Raw genomic sequence first — 25,859 nt, forward strand, 5'->3', positions numbered from 1 at the left:
CCCGTGCACCTGCTGGACCCTGTTTGGACTTCACGACATACGTGTGAGGAACATGGATTAGTGGGCTGTGGTCACCATGTGACTGGTGCATTTTCAGGCAGTGTCAGGACTAGTAATAATGTAGAGGGCTACCACAGATGCCTGAATGGTTGTGCAGATAGCTTCCATATTCCAGTGTATGTTTTAATCTCTCTACTCTGAAAGAAGTCATGAATGTAAATGTTCAGGCACGCTTAGTGATGGATGGCAAACTTGCTCGGAATCAGCGGTGGACATATCGATTTCTCCAAGGATGCGTCTTCATTCTGTGGCAAAGATATGAAAAACGCATGATCACCGTAGAACAACAGCTGAAAACCTGCTGCCGACTGACTGGACCTACAACTTAAATCCTTGTGAATTCAACCTGGTACTGTATTATGTGTTGTAGTAAATGTAGGCCTAACTATTGAGTTTACACAAAAATAAACTTTCTATAGCATAAAAAAAAAAAAATTATCCTTACTTATCATATAGTACACAGGTAACCACGGTGGCGGGAATGACTATAGTGAGAGGGCCGGAATGACTTGGGTGGAGGCCAGAATGACTAGGGTGAGCGGCTGAAATGACTAGGGTGAGAGGCCAAAGTGACTAGGGTGAGAGGCCGAAGTGACTAGGGTGGGAGGCCGAAATAACTAGGGTTGGAAAAACTTTGGGCCGGATTGACTTGAAATCCTTCCAGCCCTGCCAGTTGTTTGTTTTTGTACACAATCTTGCTAGACTTAATCACGGCTGGTAAGCATCCAGCTAGCGAAAGTAAAGCTGGTACTGCATCCAAGAGACAATGGAAGGCACTGAGTTTGAAGAAACTTGATGTACTGAAGTGATACAATAAAGGCCATAAGACATTGGTGCATAGCCATGATGCTGGATTGAGTGAGAGTAACTTACGCCCAATTGTGATAGTGCCAGCAAAATTCATGCCAGGATTAAGGCTGCAACCCCATTATCAACACAAAATCAACAAACACACATAGCTCGCAAATGGATAGGTCAAAGATGATGCTAGCTACTTGGATTGCACATCAAAACAACGGGGTGCAATGAATTACAGAATCTATGGTCATTTTCTGAACTGGCACTTTCAGTTGGAAAATATAATTTTTCTCACCATATAGGTTCATACACACCTTATTATCTAAAATCCTTCAAAAATCTGAGCTTGATTTAGTTACAGTGTTTATCAAAAAATCGGCATTCAGAGCACAAAATTGCTAAAGTTAGCAGAAGAATTTCACCTTTTGCTTAACAACCTGCCTTGACAGACTTCTATTTTAAATAAACATTGATTTAAAAGGCAAATATTTATTTGCACTTTAAATAAATATTTATGCCAAATAGAAATCTGCCAAGGTGTTTTGGAGATTTAAAGGGGAAATACTGGCTAACTTAGGATGTTTTCACTCTGAATCCAGATTTTTTATTGAGTTATATTAGGCACAATTCTGAAACCAGATTTTGGATAATTAGGTGTGTATGAACCTATATGGTGGTAAAAATTAATATGATTTCCAGTTAAAAGTGCTGATTCAGTAATTGACCACTTATTTGTTAATTTGTCACATTGCAAAACAAGAACAACAGAGTGTGTTACCGTTGCTTCCCGAGAAGATTAGTCAGCAACTCGGTGTGTTTGCATGGGTGTTATGTGCCTATTTGTGTGCATGGGTGAATATTCTTTCATACAACTGTCTGGAGTAAACTATACACCTAATGTACAGGTACATGTACGATAAGGAAGCCAAATATATGTACATGCTTGCAGCAGCTGAAGAACATATCCATTAAACTTTATTTCTTATGAAATAATTACTGGTATGTTAAAATTACGTGAAAATGCCTGACGCGACCTCTTCAGGAACACATCTCTAACGTAAACTGAGAGATTACTGTAATAACTTAAGGCTGACATGATTTTCAAGTCACAAGTTTCAGTTCTTCACAAACAAAAATTTATCATTTCACTTAATATTGTACACTTCACTACAGTACTTGTTAAGTACTTGCACTGTTATCCAGCAACAGTGGCTTTTCATACACAAAATGGAACGAAATACAGATGATCACAGTGAATGCAAAAATGGGCGGCCATCTTGGCTCTGAAGGCTGACTGTCAGCATGTATGAATCACTGTGTCTGCACGACATTCTCAGAGGCAGCCATCCCAAATATCATTCTAGCAAAATAGCGATCATTTTTTTTTTTTTTTTTACATTATTCTGAAAAAGGGAATTACATTTGATTTATCAGGGTGGCTGAGATTGTGGCAGATGGAAGGGTGCAGGGAATAAATGTGTTGGGAGAGTTGAATGATTCTTTGATCATGAAGGAGGAAGTGGAGAAGGCAGTAAAGGAGATGGAAACAGGGAAAGCTGCTGGTATGGATGGGTGTGCTGTGGAATGCCTGAAAGGTGGTGGAGTGACCATTGTTGACTGGTTAGTAAGATTGCTGAATGTGTGCTTTGTGAAAGGTATGGTGCCAATTGACTGGGCAAGTGCTTGTGTGGTCCTGTTGTATAAAGGCAAGAGTGATAAGTATGAATGTACTAGCTTTAGGGGTATAAGTCTATTGAGTGTTGTAGGTAAGGTTTATGGTAGAGTGTTAATTATCAGAGTTAGAGAGGGTACAGAGGGAGTGATTGGTGATGAGCAGTGTGGCTTTAGGAGAGGGAGGGGATGCGTGGATCAGGTGTTTGCTGTGAGACAAGTGTGTGAAAAGTATTTAGCGAAAGGCAAGGATGTGTTTTGGGCATTCATGGATTTAGAAAAAGCGTATGATAGAAGTGATAGGGAGGCTTTGTGGACTGTTTTAAGATTGTATGGACTTGATGGTAGGTTACTAAAAGGGGTGAAAAGTTTTTATGTAAATAGTAGAGCATGTGTAAGAGTGGGAAATGCTGTGAGTGACTGGTTTCCTGTGAGAGTGGGGCTGCGACAGGGATGTGTGATGTCGCCTTGGTTGTTTAATATTTACATGGATGGTGTTGTAAGGGAGGTGAATGCAAGAGTTTTAGGTGGAGGTCTGAGTCTGGTGAATGTTGATTGTGGAGAGTGGAATCTGAAGCAGCTGCTGTTTGCAGATGATACTGCAATGGTGGCTGATTCAGAGGAGAGATTGAGACAGTAGGTAGAGGAGTTCGGAAGGGTGTGTGAATGGAGGAAATTGAAAGTAAATGAGAATAAGAGTAAAGTGATGAAGTGTACGAGGTTGGTAGATGGTAGGGGGATGAATATAGCTTTGAATGGCGAGTTGCTTGAGGAGGTAGAGTGTTTTAAATATCTAGGGTCACATGTTGCTGTGGATGGAAGAATAGATGCAGAAGTGAAGTTCAGAATAAATGAAGTAGGAAAGGTGCTGGGAGGAATGAAAAAAGTGTTTAGATGTCGTTCGCTTAGAATGGATGTAAAGAGAAGGTTGTATGAGGGTGTTGTGGTACCGACTGCGTTATATGGGGCTGAAACATGGAATATGCGTGTAGCAGAGAGGAAAAGTTTGAATGTAATGGAGATGAGATGTCTGAGGAGTATGTGTGGAGTGACGTGTATGGATCGAGTGCGAAATGATGAAGTGCGAAGGAGAACTGGAGTTGTTCGGGAGATGGCTGGTAGAGTTGAGCAGAGGGTGTTGCGATGGTTTGGGCATATGAAGAGAATGGATAATGAGCGATTGGTGAAAAAATAACTAGGTCTGATGTGAGAGGTGTAAGGCTGAGAGGAAGACCACGAATAGGATGGATGGACAGTGTGAAGAGAGCACTGGATGCGAGAGGGATGTCTGTTGAGCAAGGAAGAGTGGCTGTGCGTGACAGAAATAAATGGAGAGAAATTGTGAATGAATAAGTGATGATGCAGCCCTGAGGGGATATTCTCCCGCATTTGGTCTGATCAGCTAGTCAGGTCAGGTGCGGGTAAGGGGATGGGTCTGTTATGATGTGGCAGGGGTAAACCAGCTCTGCTGTCGGGCCCTGCTGCAGATGTCACTGATTGCATTGCGCAGTTGACCCTTGTGCGGTGTGGTGCGGTGAGGATCTGTCCATTCTCCCCTTGGGGCTAAGATGCGAATGAATGTATTTGAATGGATGAGTTATTGGGGAGTGTGTCGTCCTGTCTCGGCTACCTCCCTTTCCTTGGGGGAAGCAGCCTAGGTATATAGGTATATAGATAGATAGATGATTAATCACATAACAAAATCATATAACGAGACCAGATTGTATACTGTAATGCTTTTTCATCAGGAAAACTTTATTTAGGGTCGTTTTAGTTTTTTATACATTTAGATATTTATACAGCAGGATATGGTGTTTATTTTGGGGTTACACCCTCCCCTGAGTGGCTGAGAAGGAGTAGTGTATCATCATCCAAAAATCTGCAACGTCTGACATGGCTCTGTATGATTTATGACATGTAATTGGAATACTACCAGAAGCATAGAGGAAAGGCATTTTTAGCAATTAAAAATCAAGTTAACTTAAATATATGAGTGGTTGCATACGAATTATATGATGAATATGAACAGGCGAACATTTTAAAAATCGGTATCAATGGAATTTGCATATTCACAGCACCTTAGGAACGTAACCCCCGATGATAACAAGGAAAACCTACCTGTATTCGTTACATATGAATTGTAAAATGTTGCATTATAGAATGTTGCATCTTACTGAAATGATGCCGTACTGACATTAATACAGAACACTGAAAGCAACCTTGAAATACAGTAATCACTCCAATATCCGGAGTAATAGAGCCATCGGTAGGTTCGGATATTGGTTTCGTCTGGATATTGGGCCCCAGCTTATGGACTTGTACTTATGGACCCTAACTCAAGGAAACACCTATACAACTCCCTCTGGACATGCATAGCACCTATTTAACACCCAAATCACACCAATAAGGCACATAAATGACTTAAATAAATGCAAAAGAAACATAAAATGAGGGTTTAGAAGTATGTTCATACATTAATAAACATTCTGGTACTTATGGACCCTAACCTAGCCTAACTCTGAAAAACACATTCCTACTGCACATGCATGAGGTAAGTATAGTATGGAAAAAAGTACAGTATGAAACATTCTGGTAAGTATAGTATGGAAAAAAGTACAGTATGAAACATTCTGCCTACTTACAGCAAGTCCCTGGCCACCTCGATGAATAACCGCCTCCTCTCGGACTCTGACAGTAAGAACGATTTCCTGAAGCACTTGCAGTACACTCTTCCTGAAGTCTTGCACTGAACTTAGTCAATAACACACAGAAGTCCATTCTCTTCACAGTGTTCACTTTAGTCCAAATAATGTTCCATTTTAATTTTGTGTTGCACATTAACTTTTCCCAAGTTTTTTTTATTTTCCAAAGCCAAAACAAAGAAGGTTAGTTACGTTAAATTTCTTTTCTACTGAGTCTTTTCTCTCAACTTGAAAACCTTAACACAACACACCGTTTTTTTCACTGCACAACACTCAAAATTCCCGTGTGGTCTAGTGGAGAAGTTCTTGCTGTTTATTCACTGTCAGAGTCCGAGAGTATCACTGGCAGGCGACCAAGGGGTGCATCGCTGGGTTGTGGTGATGGCGTACCGACTGCAGAAGACTCTGACGAAAGCCGCAAACTCACGTCGAGCGGTGACTCCACTGTAGCTGATGTGCTGGGCTGTGGCTCGGAGCATGAGGGCCTGTCTTGGGGAGGCAACGGAGTGGAGCCAGGGCTTGGCACAGCGGGGGTCACGGGCCTGAAAAAACTGTCAATCATTGACTGACGCAAGGACCAACGATTCTGGCGATTGATGATGCGCTGCCTGAAAGCACGGACTTCCTCCACGAGTCCCAAGGGCCCCATCTCCCTGTTGCAGTCCGGGTGTTCCAGGTAGTCTAGGACGAACTCTAGATGTTCCCGGAGTGCGCTCAGCTTGGGGATGGCTGGAGTAGTGTCCTGCTGAGAGGAGTCCGCATCATCGTCGCCTTCGTTGTCGGAATCTTCAAGTTCGGGACTGACACCAGCAACCGAAGACGCGATCTCGATATCAGACAACGTCTGATACCCAGGATCGCCCTCGTCGTCGTCCAACCACTCACGTACATCGTCCACATCAACAACGTCGCCGTGCGTACGTAGCCGTGCATGGAAGTCATCCACGTCAAAGCCCAGAAAATCGTACTCCACATCTGTTCCGAGAAGCAGACGAGACCAACCATTTTCAAGAGTTTTCACAGGGACTTCCTTCCATGCACTAGCCCAGCTGTACAGCGCAGACTTGATGTTGTAGCGGCGAAGGATTTCCAAAGTCCGCTTGCCTCGAGTGTCACGTCCTTCCCTGCGCTCGTCCTCGTCCTCAAGAACAACCATCACCTCGTCCAGGAACTTCCGACGGTACAGGCGCTTTGTTGCCACGATCACTCCTTGGTCCATGGGTTGAATGAGAGCAGTCGTATTAGGTGGCAGAAACATGCACCTAATACGGCCATTCTCAGCAACCAAGTCCTTGTCGCACGGGTGGGCAGGTGCATTGTCGAGCAGAAGGAGAGCCTTTACCTGGTCGCGAGGGATTCCCAGTGTCTTCGTCTGGTACTGGATGACCTCCTTGACGAAGTGACGGTGAAACCAGTCTTTGAAAATCACAGCTGTGAACAATGCTTTCAAAGAATGGTACCATACGACAGGAAGGACATCCATCACCCCACGAAGGCACCGAGGCTGCTGTGCACGGCCAACAACAACGGGCTTAAGCCGGTGCATGCCGTTAGCACTGGCACAACGCAAAGCAGATATCCGTTCCTTAGAAAGCTTGCGGCCAGGTACACGCTTCTCCGTCTCCTCGGCTAGAGTGCTCGTTGGCAGCGAGCGATAGAATAGGCCAGTTTCGTCTGCGTTATAGACTTGACCGAGAGCGAGGCCCTCCCTGTCGATCAAGCCTTTCACCTTGTGCCGAAACTCGTCAACTCCATCCTCGTTAGCGTCCAATGCTTTGCCATGTGCTTTACGGTTAGTAAGGCCATGTTGCAACTTGAACACGAAGAGCCAACCCTCGGATGCCTTGAAGTCTAGGGCGTCGTGAAGCCTTGCAAACTTCTCAGCAGCAGCCTTCAGCTCCGTTCCACGTACCATCACACCAGCTGCACATTGCTGTCGGTATCAAATCAACATGGATCGGTCGATTTCTGCAAACTTGGGGGTAAACATAACCTTCCTTTCCACGCTGCGTTTGCTTCTCGACGAGAAGTCAGCCGTGTACTGCATGAGTTTGTCTCGGGAACGTTTGATATCGAACAAAGTCGACCGGGCCAGGTTATACTCGCAGAGAATGCATGAAGAAGACCAACCCGCATCAACTTTCTCCAATATCTCCCTCTTCTTTTCCAGAGTCAACACCACTCTCTTCCTTTTCTCAGGTGGCAGGGCCATCATCATACACACTAAGAGGAGGGCCGAGAGCAGCAGGAGGCCTTGCAGCAAGTACGGCACCACCACAAAAGCGAACACGTGGGCAGCCATTGCGAAGAGCGTAGGTCCAGTCGCGGTGAGAGACAGGCGGGAAGTGGGGAGGATGCAGCGGTGCTCTATCGGACGTCGGAGGAATGACGAACCAAAACAATGCTCTCCCGCGGCGCGCACGGCAAGTTCAAATTACGGACGGCAAAAAATCGATTTTTTTTTTTTTTTTTTTTTTTTGATCCCAGGACGATAAGGTCCAGGTAGTGGGGATGTTCGGTTATCGGGCGTCCGGATATTAGAGTGATTACTGTATTCATAAATCAATTCAGTCAATGATGCAAAAATGTTGATATATATACTCCCTTATAATGAGGGCAAGATGCATGTAGAGAGACTAGTGATGAAAGAGGAGGAGGTAAATGATGATCTTGGAAGAAAAATGAATGCAAACAACTGTGAAAATAGGAAGTTATTCTGGAAGGAGGTGCGGACATGTAGAAGTGAAAGCGGAAAGGAATGTGATGGTGTGCAGGATGTAGGGGGTAGATTATTAACCCACGGGAGTGAAGTAAAGACCAGATGGAAAGAATATTTTGAAAGCCTGATGAATGGGAATAGAGAGAGCAGAGCAGCTGTAAACATGATTGGTTTTGGGGGTGTGCAAAGAAGGAATGCAGTGCCAGGAGATGTGACACTCACACAGGCGAAGGATCCTGTGAAGCAGCTGAAAAATGGGAAAGCAGTTGGGGTTGATGAGGTGTATGCAGAGATGATTAAGTGTAGTGGAAAGAGTGGAATGAAGTGCTTATTGGAGATATGTAAGAAGGCATGGATGAGTGAAACTGTGCCTGCAGAGTGGAAAAAGGCTGTGATTGTACCCCTGAACAAAAATAAAGGTCTGCTAAATGAGTGCAAGAATTATCGTGGCATAAGTTTATTGAGTGTGGTAGGGAAGGTATATGGAAGAATTATTATACTGAAAGTAAGTGAGATATCAGAAGTCCTAGTGAATGATGAACAGGGTGCCTTTAGGAGTAGCAGAGGATGTGTGGATCAAATATTTGCAGTGAGACAGATAGCACAGAAGGCTTGTGAGAAGGACCATAAGGTGTTTATGGCATTCATGGATCTGGAATAAGCATACACCAAAGTGGACAGAGAAGGACTGTGGAATGTTTTGCAGTTGTACGGTAGTGATGTACAGGATACCAAATTTTAGAGCTCTGCAGAAGCGGAGGCAGAGCCGGATATCTATTTCTCATAAAATGCGGTTGTGGATAAAACTGCGGAGGTTAAGATATAAATTTTTGCGTACGCGGACACAAATGCGGATTATTTTTACCTGCATGTCCGTAGTTGCGGATGTGGATGCGGATTTTTTTTACACATATTACAGCGAACTCTCACATTTGGTGAGAAATAGGTGCGAAAAAAAACTCGCCAAACTGGAATTTGCCAATATGAACTGAATAACTAATGGGAAAAAATTAAATTGGTTCTGAGCATGCATGACAGGAGTGATTTTCCACCTATATTACAACATTACTGAATGTAAATCACGTGATAAACACACATAACATGATTCAATTTACAGTGGAAGCTCGATTATCCAGGCTCGGATTATCCAGCTTTCAGTATACCTGGGCCGGGACTGAATGGTTCATAGAATTATCCGTACGATAGCTCCGGTTTAAACAGGAAGCATCCAGTTGCTAGGGAGAGAGGCATGGATAAACCAGAGATAGTCTGCTCACCCTGCCCCCACCCACACCTCCTGCTCACAACTCGATCACAAGGGTGGTAGGGTGGAGTTTGGTGAGGCAACTGATACTCCTGACCTAGCCTAACCTTGCTTAACTACTTAATAATTTAACCTAACCTGATCTAACCTGGGCTCCAGTTAGGAAATTGGAAAACTAAATCCACTTTTGTGTACGATGAGTTTCTTCCATTATGCCCGAAGCAATCGTAGGTACGGCTTCCGTGATAAAAGAGAAAATCTTTCAGCAAAAGAAGGTAATTTACTACCTTCAAAATAGAAAAACACAGAAAACAAACTGGAGGAATATGAAGTGAATTGGTGAAGTCTTTAGGCTGCATACTTAGACGAAAAGTAATGGGTTTCCTAGTTTTAGGGAACGAAATGAAACAAGAATGTCTGCTAAAAAAAAAAAAAAAAAAAAAAAAAAAAAAAAAAAAAAAAAAATCATGTGTTCTCGAAAGTTAGCATTCAGTTCTGCATTCTTCGTTAGATATCGCGCTTCCCAACACATTTCAAACCGACAGAGCATAGTTTATTTGTTCCTCTTACATTTACTGTTCATTCTTTTGTTCGTTCTTAAGTGTACTGTATGTGTGAAAGAGAGTATTAATACAAACAATAATGCATTCCATTAACCCCATCATAGCTGTCAGCCTCAAACAATCCCTTACTGTATCAGTGTCAGGGATGTTGGGTTAGGGAGAGCTATAAAAAACTGCGAACAATTATGGGAAGGGAACGAAGGTCACTGGTATGTTTTCACGACCCTCCTCTACCATCTCAAACAGTTAGGCGGCCTGCCACTTCATCTCAGATGTTTTCGCTGATATGTTTAAATGCTAATGTAACATGCACCCTAATTATGAATAAGTTTCTTCCATTATGCCGGAAATAATCGTAGGTAAGGCTTAAGGAACGTTATGATAATAAGAGAGAAAATCTTTCAGCCAAACGTAATTTACCACCCACAAAATAGGCAGAAAAATACAGAAAACAAACTAGAGCAATATGAATTGAATTGGTAAGGTTATTAGGCTGTATGCTTGGACGAAATTTTATGAGTTTCACAATTATAGGGGACGAAATGGAACAATTATATTTACTAATAAGAAAAAATACTTTCATCTCACGTGTTCTCGTAAGGTGGCATTCAGTTCCACATTCTTTGTTCGACGTCGCTTCCCAACACATTTCGGACCGACAGAGCATACAATTATTTCTGCTCCTTACAGCTGAGTGTACATTTATTGCACATTCTTTTGTCTGTTCGTGTATTTGTGAAAGAGAAAGTATTGATACAAACAATAATGTATTCCATTAACCCCTTCATGGCTGCGAGCCTTGAACAACGCTTTACTGTACCGGTGTCAGTAACGTTGAGTTAGGGAGAGCCATAAAAACTACAAACAATTATGGGAAGGGAACGAAGGTCACTGGTATGTTTACACGACCCTACTCTACCATCCCAAACAGCTAGGCGGTCCTTTCATCCCAGAAGTTTTCACCGATATGTTTAAATGCTAAAGGAACATGCACCCTAATTTTATGTTTAAATGCTAATGTAATATGCCCCCTAATTTTATTAATTCTTTCACGAATCATAGCAAATCACAAGATGGGTTTAGGAAGGAGGGGAAAAAGCCAAGTGTACCAAACGAGTCTTTTCACATCTGTAAGAAAAAGAAACTGACTTTATAACTTTGAAAAAATGGTTTCAAGGTCTGCCACGGGAGCACACAAATTTCTGCCCTCACGAACATTGAGGATTTGAGGGGGGTAAACATATGCTTTGCTGTAAGCAGTAAAAGCACCTTACCAAATCAGTTCATCCTGATAGTCTTATTATATTTTTCTGATTATTTCTGGGTTGGTAAATAAACATTTCTCGTTAAATCTGTTTCCCCGCTGTTTTAGCTGTTCTGGTGTGACGACTCTTTGTTTGATTCATTAACGTAATGGCAGAAGACACTGTTCTAATCTAAGCGTTTAAACCTGGTCTAACCTAGCTTAACTGCATCTAATAATGTAACCTAACCTAATCTTCAGTTGGGAAGTTGGGAAACAAAGTCGACATTTGAGTACAAGTTTCGTCCATTGTGCTGGAAACAATTGTAGGTACAGCTTTAAAACGTGACGATAATAACAGGGAGGAAATCTTTCAGTAAGAAAACGTGATTTACCGAACTGAATATAGTCTGAAAAATACTGAAACAAGCTGGAGGAATATACATTGAACTGGAAAGGTCTTTCTGGTACTTAAAGTGTACATTTCTATCTATCTCTTGCCAGACGCCTCAATCCCATTTGGGGTGGCCACAAACAAATCGCCTCCAAGTCGCCCTGTCCCCCGCCATTTCACTGCCCTGCTCCCAACTCACACCCCCCTCTCTCATATACCTCTCCACCCCATCCCTCCATCTCATCCTCGGCCTCCCTCTTCCCCCCTCCACCTCACTCACATACACTCTCTTCGTCAGTCTTTCACCCTCCATCCTCTCCACATGGCCAAACCACCTCAGTGTGTTCCTCATAACGCTTCCTATCACATCCACATCAACACATTTACATTTACTGGTAAATAAATCAGTCTAACAGTACAGTACTTGTGTTTTGTTTCCGCCGGATTAATCGTGCTTTCGGACTAATTGGGCACCCCTTAACACCATATAGCCCGGATAATCGGGCTATCTCTGTAATTTATTTTAGCCAAGAAACAATACAAAACAGAAAAACTCACATAAGAAAATAAAACAATGGGCTTGATGTATACATGATGTATGGTGTGTGGATGCCTTAGTTGGTGGTCTGCCAAGGTCACCCATTCCACATTTCTGTTTCATCAGCCACTATGTGTTCTCAAGTCCTCAGAACAGGTAGGAATCACAATAAAACACAGACAAAATACTGCACACGTGATGCTGGTTGGCTGAGAAGTGTACTGCACATGATGGTGGCTGGCAGAGAAGTGTAAACAAAGATGTCTTGGAACCAGGGTTGCCAGAGTCTTGTGACCAAAAGTAGTGGAAACAGGCCTCAAAAGTAGTGAATTTCAGTATAGAGTAGCCCAACAAAATTATGTATATAATATATATATATATATATATATATATATATATATATATATATATATTATATATATATATTGTATATATATATTGGGAAATTCAAAATTTAGCAGCACAGGGCTTCCAAAAGTAGCCCAATTCGCTACTTGTAGCACAACCTGGCTACTTCAAGAGGTTTGAGAAGACGAGACTTGAATTTCACAATACACACTAAATTTTGTTGAAATTAATTCAGATTAATAAAGAAACTGTTGAAATTAACTGGCATAAAATATATTTTTATTATATTTTTATTACAAACAACACGCCAAATGTGAGATTTCTGTCGCCAAATTAGAGCGTTGTGTACAATCCCATCCCATTGCCAAAAGTGAATTTGCCAAATAAAAACTCGCCAAATGTGAGAGTTCACTGTACAGTACATTAATGTAGTTTCCAGATATGCCTATATATTAACATACCACATGTAACTATTGTGACAGATAGAGAGAGAGAGAGGAACAATGAGAGACAGATGGAGGAAGAGAGCTAATTGTGAAGAAAAGAGAAAGAGGAAGAGGGACTGGTAGGTGAGAGGAATGGAGAGGAGAGCTGTGGTTGAAAAGGAGAGAAAAATTATTATGACAAAAAGAGAAAGGAGAAATACTGGATGGGTGGAGAATAGCAACCTCTGCGGTTCTTTGACACGGAGGCGGATTATTATGCGGAGCTTTTAATATCTGAAAATTCAGTGGTGGATAATTATGCAGAGCTTTTGTTGTCTGAAGATGTGGACGCGGATAGTAATGCGGCCATTATTTTCACTGAGGAGGTTCCACAGAGGTGGAGGCGGAGGTGGATATCCGATACATCACTAATGTACGGTGTAGATGGTAAGCTGCTAGGTGCTGTCGGGAGTTTTTATGATGGTAGTGAAGCATGTTTAAGGGTTAATGGGCATCTAAGTGAATGGTTCACGAACGGTGTGGGCATGCGACAAGGTTGTGTGATGTCCCCATGGTTGTTCAACATATATATGGATGGGGTGATGAGAGAAGTAAAAACATGAGTAATGGAGAGAGGGAAGCTGTTGGTAATGAATGGTGATAGATGGAATATCTCAAATTTGTTGTATGTTGATGATGCAGTATTGCTTGCAAATACCGGACAAGAACTTGGTAGGTTAATGTATAGTGTTGCTGAAGTCAATGTGAGTGTCGTGCCTTGAGAGTAAATGTAGAAAAGTGTAAAATGATAGTTACTGAGAGAGAAGGTGACTCCCAGAGCAATGTTACAGTGAATGAAGAGAGACTGGAATTGGTGAGAAAGTTCAAATACCTGGGTACAGTGATAGAAAAGAAAGGAGAATGTGCAAACGAAGTGGAAAGTTGAGTGACACAAGGAAGAAAAGTAGCTGGAGCAATGAAGGCCCTGATAAGAAACAGAGGCTTACATGAAGAAGTGTTAGTGCCAACTTTAACATATGGATGTGAGACTATGGTGTGGCATGAATATGAAAAAGTCAGATGTAAGAGCAGTGGAGATGGGACTGCCTGGGAATGTAGGTGGAGTACAGAAGGTGGATAGGACACAAAATAATGTGATTTGTGAATGATGTGGAGTGAGGAAGTCAGTGGACACCAGAATCAAAGAGAGTGTACTGAGACGGTATGGTCATATGGAGAGAATGGATAACAACAGAGTGGTGAAAAAGGTATATGTGAGTGAATCTGAAGGAGGGAGGAGGCGAGGTAGGCCAAGGAGAAGGTGAAGAGATATGGTGGATGTGTGTGTGAGGAAGAGAGGTTTGGAAGTCGGTGAGGCTAGGGAACTGACAAGAGATTGAGCTGGCTGGATAAATGTTATGATGAGAAGTGCATGATCAAAGATTCTGCACCCTTTTTTAACGTGGCAGCATCCAGATTGACTCTATCGGATACATTTATGTGAAGTTGTTTAGGCGTATCCAATAGAGCCAGGATTCCAGGGCTTGAATGATGAGTGAATGGAAGCATGGCCCATTGGATTGGGCAATTTTGAGCTGTCTGGACATTGCTACTCCTCACCTGCCCTGGGGTGGGAAAGGAGGTCCAGATGATGATGAATGATGATGATATTTCCCTAAGGCAATACTTCTGAGTCAGCATCAGAAGGCAAATTTTCTGAAAAGATTACTTACTTTACTTGCTTTAAACATTACGCAGATTATTTTTTATTTCTATTTACGAAGAACAAAGTGGGAATCATCCACAGTCAGCCTATCTTTCTCTAAATATGCAATATCTATCTATCTATCTATTGCCAGACACCTCAATCCCGTTTGGGGTGCCCACAAACAAATCGCCTCCATGTCGCCCTGTCCCTTGCCATTTCACTGCCCTGCTCCCAACTCACACCCCCCTCTCTCACATACCTCTCCACCCCATCCCTCCATCTCATCCTCAGCCTCTCCCTCCCTCTCCCCCCCTCCACCTCACTCACATACACTCTCTTCGTCAGTCTCTCACCCTTCATCCTCCCCACATGGCCAAACCACATCAGTGTGTTCCTCCAAACGCTTCCTATCACATCCACATCCACACCACAATGCTCCTTTATATCCTCATTTGTCAGCCTCTCTCTCCATGTGACTCCACAGGCTCCTCTTAACCCCTAAACCGCGGGCTTGTTTTGCTTTGACTTGCGGCTCCCGTGGGCATATTCACGCTCCGACAGACTCTCTAAAAATATTTGCCAAAAATCAGTTATTAGTCCTAGAATATTAAAATTACATATGCATATGGCACATACCTTCAGCTTTCTCCTGGGATGTTTGTTGAGCCTTCATCGAGTACCGTAGGACTTGTGGAGACCTCTGAAGTTGGGTAATGAAGTCTCCACTTTACACTTCCCGACAACCCGTAATATGATTACCACAGCCTGATATTATCACTAGAAACACTATTCTATGATTCCCAAATAGTTTGGAATCCATACTCCAAAAACAAAACACTGTGAAAGCAATGAAAATTACGAGGGCGTATAACCTTCCCACTTGCGATCGTTCGTCGCTGGTGTTCTGTCAATTATTATTCATAAAACTCCTCACTTTATATTTCTATTACTATATAACACTCATATATATCTACAGTCTTTATCCATAAGTTTCCTTCAGTAATAGTAGTTTATTGTCACTGTAGGCATTCAATTTCTCTTTCAGTAAAATACGTAGCAATCACTTTCTCTTCCTGTATCCTAGCATTGAGAGTGAATGTCACTTTCACCTTCACTCTCACAACTCATAGTATTCATACATGCTAGAGTGAAACTTTCACTTTCATTACTCTATTCTTATAATACTACTCATTTACATTTCTATTTACATTCTCTATTTTATTTACATTATTTACATTTCTATTTTACTTACACTGTGTTAGGCACTGTCACCTGCAGTAACTTATAAAAGTATTTTCCACTGTTCACTTATATTTACATTCATTGCTTTCACTTGCTGTTTACACATTATTTACATTTCCACTTGCACTGTTTTATTCACCAGAAAGATCGTAGTCACTCTCTATCATTTGTCAGCCCTTTACCTCTTTCCACACGAGGTTTAGTAGGGGGTAGAGGTTACAGGGCCCTTTGCATGGGGCTAAAAAGCAGCGGAATTGGACAGGCGCGAATCCGACATACTTTCACCTTGAAAGACGACAGTAAACTGATACTTATGGCCTGGCTAGTGGGAGTGCAATACTGCCAACGTCAGCCTTGTGACAGCTGTTAATATATAGCTATGAAATGATTGGCAGGAAATCCAGACAATACATAATAAATTAGGCAGTTCCAGGTGAATGTAAATATCACTTAAGCTTCTCCCTTCCCTCCTTATATATATTTTTATTACGAGAATAGATTATACAGCATATTTCAAGGGGAAATAAACAGCGAAAATTAGCGAACGAGTGCACATGAGGTGCTGACAGGTGATAATTAGCCAATTCCAGGTGTATGGCACTATCACTTACCTTATTTCTTTCTTGTATATATTATTTGGTATAAGAATAGGGCATAGGGCTTATTTTAATGGATGAAATCAGTGGAAAATTCCAAGGAAGATTTACTTAGTGTAGAATACAGTGTGGTGGCCTGCAATAATTAGGTAGTTCCAGGTGAATGTAAATATCACTTAGGCTTCTCCCTTCCATTCTTATACATATTTTTATTACGAGAATAGATTATACGGCATATTTCAAGGGGAAATAAACAGCGAAAATTAGCAAACGAGTGCACGTGAGGTGTTGTCAGGTGATAATTAGCCAATTCCAGGTGTATGGCACTATCACTTCCCTTATTTCTTTTTTGTATATATTATTTGGTATAAGAATAGGGCATAGGGCTTATTTCAATGGATGAAATCAGTGGAAAACTCCAGGGAAGATTTACTTAGCATAGCACGGCCGGGCAGGCGAGAGGAGAGGGTAATGGAGGGAAGGTAGGAGGGGAGTCAAGAACGGGGAGAAATGGCTAAATTGTCAACAATGGATGGGAGTACAGTTGAGATTAGGAGTGCTGACTAGTGTTGGACATTGGCAGTACTGATAGATGATACAAGCCACCACTTGAAATCCCGGGCGAATTCAAAATAACATAGAATCACAAGAGTGACACCCCTCGGTATGATCCCTTGCTCCCAAGCGTCAAGAAAGTGATGCCCCGCGGTTAAGAGGTTAAATAACTCATTTCCACTGCTCTCACTCTTGACTTCTGTCCTTCCAACAATGCCCAAGCTTCACTTCCATATGTTAAGAGTTGGTATCACAATACTGTCATGTAGTAACTTTTTCACTTCCATGCTCACTTCCCTGTTTCTTATCACTGCTTTCAAGGAACCAGCAACCTTTCTTCCCTGCTGTACCCTTTCAAGCACTTCACCCTCCAAACCTCCATCCTTACTCATCACACTACCCAAGTACTTAAACGTACTCACATTTTCCAATTCCTCAACATCGAACCTCGCTGTACATTCACTGATTTCACCTGTCTCACAGACCATCATTTTACTCTTCCCTACATTCACCTTTAGATTCCGTTTCTTACACACTCTCCCAAACTCATCCACCAAGCCATGCAGCTCCCCTTCGGCTTCACTCAACAACACAGTATCATCTGCAAACAACAGTACAGGGAGTTTCCTGCAATTTAAAGAGTGTAAATGAGAAGTCGGAAGCAGATGCTGGTAAAGAGTTTGTTATTGTCGGCAACCAGTGACAGCTTGCAACCATCAAAGTGGTGTCGTATTGTCAAGATATGTACTTTAACTAGCCATTAATACTTTGGGATACTATCAGTGCTTAAACAGCAGAGTAGTAACAGTATATAGTACCTGCCTCAGTGCCCATCATCGTCAGTAGTACCAGATTGGTTGCCCTGGAGAGAAGGTAAGGGCTTTGCTGAGAAATCTCCCGATAACAGCTAAATTTGCAGTGTAATAACTCAATTTAAGGTTATTATTTAAGCAGTAATACTCTTAAAACTATACTTTGGAACTAAAGAAACTGTAGTTCGGGTTCAGCAGGATGAATAACAACTTCGTAGAGGCCATCATGACAGTGTATGAAAGTTTTTCTGATGCCACATGTCTGACTGCACAGCTGGGACTGTTTTGTTGGTGTTAGAGTTCTGTATGAAATTGTACGACTACGATAAACTATACAAAATGTAGCATTAGTTTTGCAAAGGACAAGAAAAAGTAAACAAGAATAAAACCAGTAATAAGGGAAATCTAGTAGCAACTCTGCAGGTAAATTCTAAAACTTAAAACTAAATGATTCACTGAGAATGTGCCATACAGTGGTGTGGCTCTTTAAAAAAAAAAATAACAATAGAATAAATAAAATAAGAAACAGACAGGCACAACAACACTCATTACACTTACATAAAGGCCTGCTCAGTCTAATGATGAAGCAGGCCACTGAATAGAGCACACTAGAGAAAGAAAACTGGGAAGCAAAAACTTGCGCCTAATGAAAGGCAGCTATTAATGATAGTGGTCACATGTGTCCAAAAGCACTTACTCTGGTCAAGTGCTCATACCAGTGTTCATTTAATGAATATATGAGACATCATGACTTTGGAATGCCATCATGATTCATGCAACATTAAATCTACAAACCAGAAACAATTTTTTTTTCTTTAATGCAAGGAAGAAGGAAGAAGGATCCCACAAACCATTCCTTACTAAAAAAAAAACAAAAACAATGCAAAAGAGAGCCAAATTCAAGATCCGTTCATTTCAAGATGCCTGGACACACTGCGTTTGAAAGACCGGAGATCATAGGAAGTAGGAAATACAGATGGAGAGAGACAGTTCCAGAGTTGACCTGTTGCATAAATGAAGGACTGGGAGTAATGTTTAACTCTTGCATTAGAAAGCTGGACAGAAAAGGGATGAGAGTTTGTTGCTAAACAGGTGCTAGTAGCACCCGTCGTAGAGGTGGAGGGATGCAAGCAGACAGCTCTGAGAAGTAGTGACCATTGAAGGAGCGAAAGAAAAGAGATAAACATGCAACAGTGCAGCAAAGAGACAGAGGTTGAAGGGAGCCAGTAAGAGAAGAGTTAACGAGACAAAAAGAACCCTACTGAGAAGAGCTGTTTGTGGGGAGCCTCCCCACACATGAGAGCTGTACTCTACTCAGGGGTGAATAAAAGCCGTGTATAAAGTCAACAATTGTGCAGGGGTAAAGAAGGTACAGAGTTGGCTTAGCACACCTAATCTCTTAGAGGCAGATTTTACAAGAGATGTAATATGATCTTTCCATGATAAGTCCTGAGCGAATCAAACCCCGAGCATGTTCAAGGATGATGCAGGATTAAGCTGAACAGCATTAAACATTAGTGGGTACTCCTGAGGAAGACTTTGTCGGGTTGATAGGTGTAAACACTGAGTCTTTGATGCATTAAAAACAAGATTATTTTTACCCTAGTTAGAGATACAAGCCAAGTCAGACATTAGGTATGCCATAGCCTCATCCCTTGTTTTGTTGAAGTACCTGCTGAGATAGATGTTGTGGGAACCAAATGGAAAGGTGAAGAGTGGAATCATCAGCGTACGAGTGGATAGTGTTAGATGTACAGCTTAGGTCACTGATGAATAAAATGAAGTAGGTTGGTGATAGGACAAAGCCCAGAGGAACATCACTGTTGATAGAGCTAGAAGAACAATGACCGTCTACAATAGCAGCTATAGAACGACCAGAAAGGAAGCTACAGATGAAGGCACAGATAGAAGGATGGAAACCATAAGAGGGCAGTTAGGAAATTAGAGATTTATGTCAGACTCAACTGAAAGCCTTTGAGATGTCAAGTGCAATGGCAAAGCTTTCTCCAAAGTCCTGAAATGGGGATGACCAGTAGTCTGAAAGGTAGGAGAGAAGATCGTCAGTGGAGTAGCCCTGACGGAACCCATACTGACTATCAGAAAGAAGGTTGTGATAGAAAAGATGCTTTAAAATATTTCTGTTAAGAATAGACTCAAAAACTTTTGAGACACAGGATGTCAAAGCAACTAGACGACAGATATAGGGTTGGGAATGGTCACCTTTCTTTGGGACTGGCTGAATGAGAGCAAACTTCCAGCAAGAAGGAAAGGTACAAGTTAGCTCCCGGAGTATGATATGATTCTGGAACCATTCCTAATGTCTGCATGGTTTTGAAAGTGGCCTGATGCATCTTCCTCGAGGGTAAATAAGGGAGAGTAAAGTGAAAAAGGATGAATAACTTACCATAATGTTGATGGTGCTCTTGTTAACAATCACACTAGAAGCCAAAGATTCAACTTCTTTGGGAATTTTATCAGACAGAAAGTCAAATGTCCGCCAAAAGCTTGGAGCTGCCATGGTCTTTCCACTGGTATCACGCTGAAAACAAAATTGAGGTTAGTGATACAATAAGGAAAACTAAATATATACAGTTACACAATACATACCAAAAAGCAATATTCTATCTCTGCATGGGTCAGATTTGTTCACCTGATGACTGCTTTCTAAACTGTACAATCTCCCATCATATTCAACTCAAGTCCATTAAACCATAAACTATGGCAGGGGTTGTGCTGAAGAGGCTCTGTGATGCAGCAATATGGCAAATTAAGCAACCCTGGAGAAATCTAATGAGATGTCCATCAGTGCCTTGGAAAATGCAAGTCACACTTACCCATTTTTTTTTTTTTCCACAACTCCCCATAGTTTCAGAGATATTGTGGTTGGAAATTGCAATTACAGTGGGAAGCCAACAACCTGCTTCCCATAATTGGATAAAGTTTGGGAATGGGATCTTGATGCGGAGGATATTAATGCATCTTTTAATGTTATTACTGATTTTTTTTTCACCTAATACAACACCTATGATGGATGTAATCATACTGAAGTACAGTACTGTACTTGTAAAGTTCGTTGTTTTCTTGAGTCTGTTCTGGTGTGACGGGGGCTGCATTGTGATCAAGTGGAAAGGGCAGTTTATGTTGAGAGTGCTGTTTTTCAGATTCAGAGTGAGTTGGTGTTGACTTACGTTTACATAGTGTATGCTTGTTCTTTTTAGGAAGGGATGTGTTGGGTGCTGGAGGAGATTATGGTACAGGTCTTTAACTTGCATGTTTGAGATTTTGTGATATTGTTGTTTTGTTAAGTCAAGCTGTGTCTGTGGAATGACTACGTGTTGTTACAAAGGCCTCCCAGGTTTCCATTTTCTTTGTACTAATATTGTTGTTGATCTCACTGTCTTGGTCCTGGAGCCTTATGATGGTGTCTTGTGCGTGTACATGAGGTGAGTTGTCTTCTGACCTGTTGCACTGTCTCGAGGCTGGCAATCTCCGGTGTAAAATCTGGATTGTACAGTAATGTCTTTTGTTGTCTTGTGGAATTTGAAGTTTGTCTGCACTGAGCATGATGCTGCTGAACTTTGTAATGTGATTGTTAATGTCAGCAATGAGTATATATTATTTAATGTGCTGTGGTGTTTGTTTTTCTTTCAGTGAATTTTGTCCTGTCTACTTTCTTGTAGTCTGCATATGAGGTGTGACTGCTCTGGTTTGGATTCTGTTCCTATGGTGATAATGATGGCGAGATGATCTGAAGCAAGTCTGGGTTCCTTCGCCAAGTGGTGTTGAGTGCAAGTGCTGGTGATGTCTGGAGAAGAGGGGATGTGGTTTGCCTGGTGTGGGATGAGTGTGTATTGTGAAGTGTCACTGAAAATGTACATGTTGTTGTGTTGTGAAGCACTGTCGAGGCCTCGGCAGTTGTTTTGACTATGTTTATGCCTACAAATGTTTTTAGTGTTGAAGTCCCCAGCAATGACTGAGTCAAGTGTCTGTGTTACGGAGAGGCACTTAGGGTTGTACTGTACTGGTAGAGCATGGGAGGTGTCAAGAGGAATATAAGTGCTAAAAATGATGATTTCTTGTTTGAGGCCATATTTAACACTGGCTGACTATTTCTAATGTTGTGTCATTCTGAAAGAGTGGTAGCATTTTTTTTTGTTATGCCTTGTAGAGGACTGATGGGTGAATGTAATTAAAAGGGCCTCTTCTGTGGCCCTTAGTCCTGACTATTCGAATGTGTGAGTAGTGTCCCCTTAGGAAAAGAAGGTGAGGTTTAGAGGAGGAGAGGCGGTGCTCAACAGAGCAAAAGTTGGAGGAATGGCCTCGAATGTTGCAGAAATGAAGAAGTGAGTGAGACAGTGGTTCTAGGCAGCTCGAGTCGTCACCGGGAGAGGGGCGGAAGGTGGGGGCATTTATGGTCCCCTCCTGGGGACTCGGAGGCTGTGTTGTGACGCCCTTATTTTTTAATTTTGGAAAAGGAAGTGTAGTGTGTACTGTGCATGTAGTTTGGTGTTGATAGTTAGAGAAATTTGTATTGGAGAGTATGCTGGGCTACTCTCTGTGTTACTGAGACACTGAAAAAGTTCAGGAAAGGGGGATGGTCAGGAACTAGTCCCAAGGGCTGATGAAACGGGAGCTCCAGCTCTCTCTGTCATCAGCTTTCCATCCACCTTGGGAGTACTGCCCTGCTCGACTGGTGTTACAGTCTACTCCTGTTTATAACCAGACACCAGTGGCCACCGTTTTCGGGATTATCTCGTGAGGGGTGGCCACAAACAAATTGCTTGCATGCTGCCATGTCCCCTGCTATTTCGAAGCCCTCCCCCCAACTTACACCTCCCTCCCTCATATACCTCTCCACTGCATCCCTCCAACTCATCCTTAGTCTCTCCCTCCCTCTCCCCCCATTCTCCTCACATACACTCTCTTCATTAGTCTCTCACTCTCCATCCTCCCCATGTGACCAAAGCACCTCAGTGTATTTCTCCTAATGCTGTCTGTCACATCCACATCCGCACCACAACACTCCTTCAGGTCCTCAGTTGTTAGTCTGTCTTTCCATGTAACTCCACATGCTCCTCACAAATAACTCATTTGCATTGCTCTCACTCTTGATTTGTGTCCTTCCAACAAGGTCCAAGCATCACTTCCGCATGTTAAAGTGGGGATCACAATACTATCATGCAGCAATTATTTTTTTGTGTATGTCCATGCTCACTTCCCTGTTTCTTATCACTGCTTTCAATGAACCAGCAGCCTTTCATCTGTGCTTTACCCTCTCAAGCACTTCATCCTCCAAACTTCCATCCTTACTCATCACAAAACCCAAGTACTTAAATACTCACATTTTCAGTTTTCTCACCATGCAGTCATACTGTACATTCAGTGACTTCATTTCTCTCAAAAACCACAACTTCACTTTTCCAAGCATTCACCCTTAGATTCCATTTCTTACAAATTTTCCCAAACTTACTCACCAAACTTTGCAGTTCCCCTTCACCTTTACTTAACAGTAGTAACATCAGCAAACAGAACAGGAAGTTTCCAAATGCAGCCCTCTCTCATTAGGGCTGCTCCAGCATCCACTGACCTACCTTGTATTTCTTTTATAACCCCAACCATATACAAACAGCAATCATGGAGACATGACACATCCCTCTTTCAATCCAACATTCATATAGAAAAATTCACACAGTTCACCATCCACATGCACTGGAGCCTTAGCACCCTCACACATATTCTTCATATCATTCAACATCTTCCCATTTATCCTGTATGTTTTGAACTTTTTCTGCATTCCTTGTTTATCTGCTCTGTCACATGCTTTCTCCAAATCCATGAAGGCCACATGCAACTGTTTACCCTTCTCTTGAAGTTTTTCCACTAAACACGTTAGCATAAATGTCTGATCTACAAAACCTCTTCCCTTCCTACATCCTCCCTGTTCTTTTTTAAGTAATTCTGCTATTAATACGTTACCTCTCTCAGTAAGTATCCTGCCATATACTTTTCCTGTTACACTAAGACAACAAGTGCCCCCATGAATATCACACACTTCTTTTTCCCCATTTCCTTTGTACAGGGGAACAATTATACCTGATTTCCAATCCTCTGGGTCTCCGCCTTCCTCCAAGGCTAATCTGCACATCTTTCATATCCATTTTACCTCTGTCTCTCCCCCATGCTTCAGCATTTCACTACAGACCCCATCAATTCCTGGGGCTTTCCCTATTTTGACTTTCTTCATTGCTTCCACTTCGTGCACCCATTGCAAAATGACTTAGGACCTACACACAATATTACTAAGGGAGAGTTGTCTGTCTTTGCTTTGTGTTTCCACCTCTACCAAGTGAATTTTTGGGGCAAGAAGTAACTAGCAACTCCTCTGGTGTTGGCGGGAGGTAGTGAAACACTCAGCACGTCAGTGCTTGCCCAGAAGCGAGAATGGGAGTATATGTTCCCATCGTTCCGAGCTTGCATCTCCCTCTTTTTTCGTACGCATTACTGTTTGTCCTGTTATTTTCCTCGAGTCGAGTTGTCATGCCTGGAAAGTACTGCTCAAGGGATGAGAGGGTCCATATCATTGCATGGGGCAGGATGTCTCCCTATCAACATGATTTGTGAACGTACTTGATACACAAAGTCGACTGTCATGAAGATTCTTGCTGCAATATGCGGCCTGCCACCTGATGTCGTACCAGAGCATAAGCATGGCAAAGGAAAGAAAAGCATGACTTCCAGAGGTACAGATACGCTTCTGATGAGGGAAGTAATCAAGAATCCTCGACTGACAGCAGTAGAATTGAAGAGAATGCATCCTCAGCTGTTACAAGACGTCTCAATTCGAACTATCCAACACCGCTTTGCAGAAGGAGCTGGGTTTGCCAAGCCGCACTGCAGCCAAGAAACCACTTCACACTGACTACATGAAGAAGCAGTGCATTCAGCTTGCCAAGAAGTATGCACACTGGACATCGGATGAGAGGAGAAAAGTTATGTTTTCCGATGAAAGCACATTTCAGGTGTTCCAGGTGTGTTCTGCCAAGGTTCATTGCCCTGCCTCCCATAGTCAATATGTCCCTGCTTACAAGGTGCCGACTGTTAAGCACCCACAATCAGTAATGGATTGGGGTGTTTCTCAGGTAAAATGGGAAGGGGAAGCTACTACTTTCTTCGTAAGAACTTGATGATGAATGGTGGCCAGTACATTCAAGTTCTGCATGATTCAGCTCCACATCACAAGTCAAGGAAGGTGACAAAATGGCTTCAGGATATTCGTACTGAGGTCCTTGACTGGCCTGGCAACAGTCCGGATCTAAATCCGAGAGAAAACTGCTGGACAAAGATAAAGAAAATCATGGCAGAGAAGAAGACACCCAATCTGCACAACCTCAAGACTGAACTGACAGATGTTGGGTGCAAAGAAATGTCCTTAGATTACTTTAGAGATCTAAGTAATTCCATGCCAAAATGCATCCAACTGGTCCTGAAAAACAGGGGAAACATGATTTCATATTAATGAATGGCATTTCATGAAGTAACATTGTGATATACTATGATTTCTGTGTATTTTAATACCTTGTAGGGGGAGGTCCCAAGTCAATTTGTGGTAGCTGTACATTCTACTGAACTCTTCCTCCTTTTTCATCTCGCTTCTCCTCCCAGCTATTCCTCAGCCACCTGATATATGCATCACTTTCAATTTCTGTGTTTAACAGTTCCATAAAGTGTTCTCTCCATCTGCTCACTTTTTCTCCCTTCTCCAACAGCAGTCTGCCATTTTATTTCTCACTCCCTTACTACCTACTTTATCACCCTGTCTTACTCTCTTAATCTCCTTCCAGAACATTTTCTTACATTCCCTTCACTTTGTACTGCAATTCTTTCCAAACTTCCTATCCACCCTCTTTGTATTCTTCTCTACTAATTGTTTCACCTCTCTCCTTTTCTCTGCATATAACTCTCTTTTCCACCTCTCAACTTCCTCCTTGCATCTGCTTCAAACAATTTCTTACATCCCCTCCACTTTACACTCAAATTCCTTCCAAACTACCCATCCACTTTCTTACTCTTTCTTACTAAACTTTTCACCTCTCTTCTCTTCTTTGCATGTAACTCTTTATTCCATCTCTCAGTTTCCTCCATGCCTCTGCTTCCCATTCACTCACTGTACTGTATGCATTCTTTTTTTGTTCCACAGCTTGTCTGACCTCTTCATTCCACC

General features: G+C 42.2%; 1 protein-coding gene across 1 annotated transcript in view; it reads right to left on the reverse strand.

The window, feature by feature from the left end:
• The window catches only part of LOC145392963 (putative protein-lysine deacylase ABHD14B), a 226,954-nt gene that overhangs the window by 114,527 nt on the left and 86,568 nt on the right, over window positions 1–25,859 (reverse strand). Inside the window, exon 3 of the mRNA XM_080267258.1 lies at window positions 20,043–20,177. Coding sequence (XP_080123384.1) covers window positions 20,043–20,177 — 135 coding nt within the window. The remainder of the gene's footprint in view (window positions 1–20,042; window positions 20,178–25,859) is intronic.

The sequence above is a fragment of the Coenobita brevimanus genome, chromosome 23 (assembly GCF_032717465.1).
Source record: "Coenobita brevimanus isolate Jiangsu-jjx chromosome 23, ASM3271746v2, whole genome shotgun sequence".
In the NCBI taxonomy this organism is placed as follows: Eukaryota; Metazoa; Arthropoda; class Malacostraca; order Decapoda; family Coenobitidae; genus Coenobita; species Coenobita brevimanus.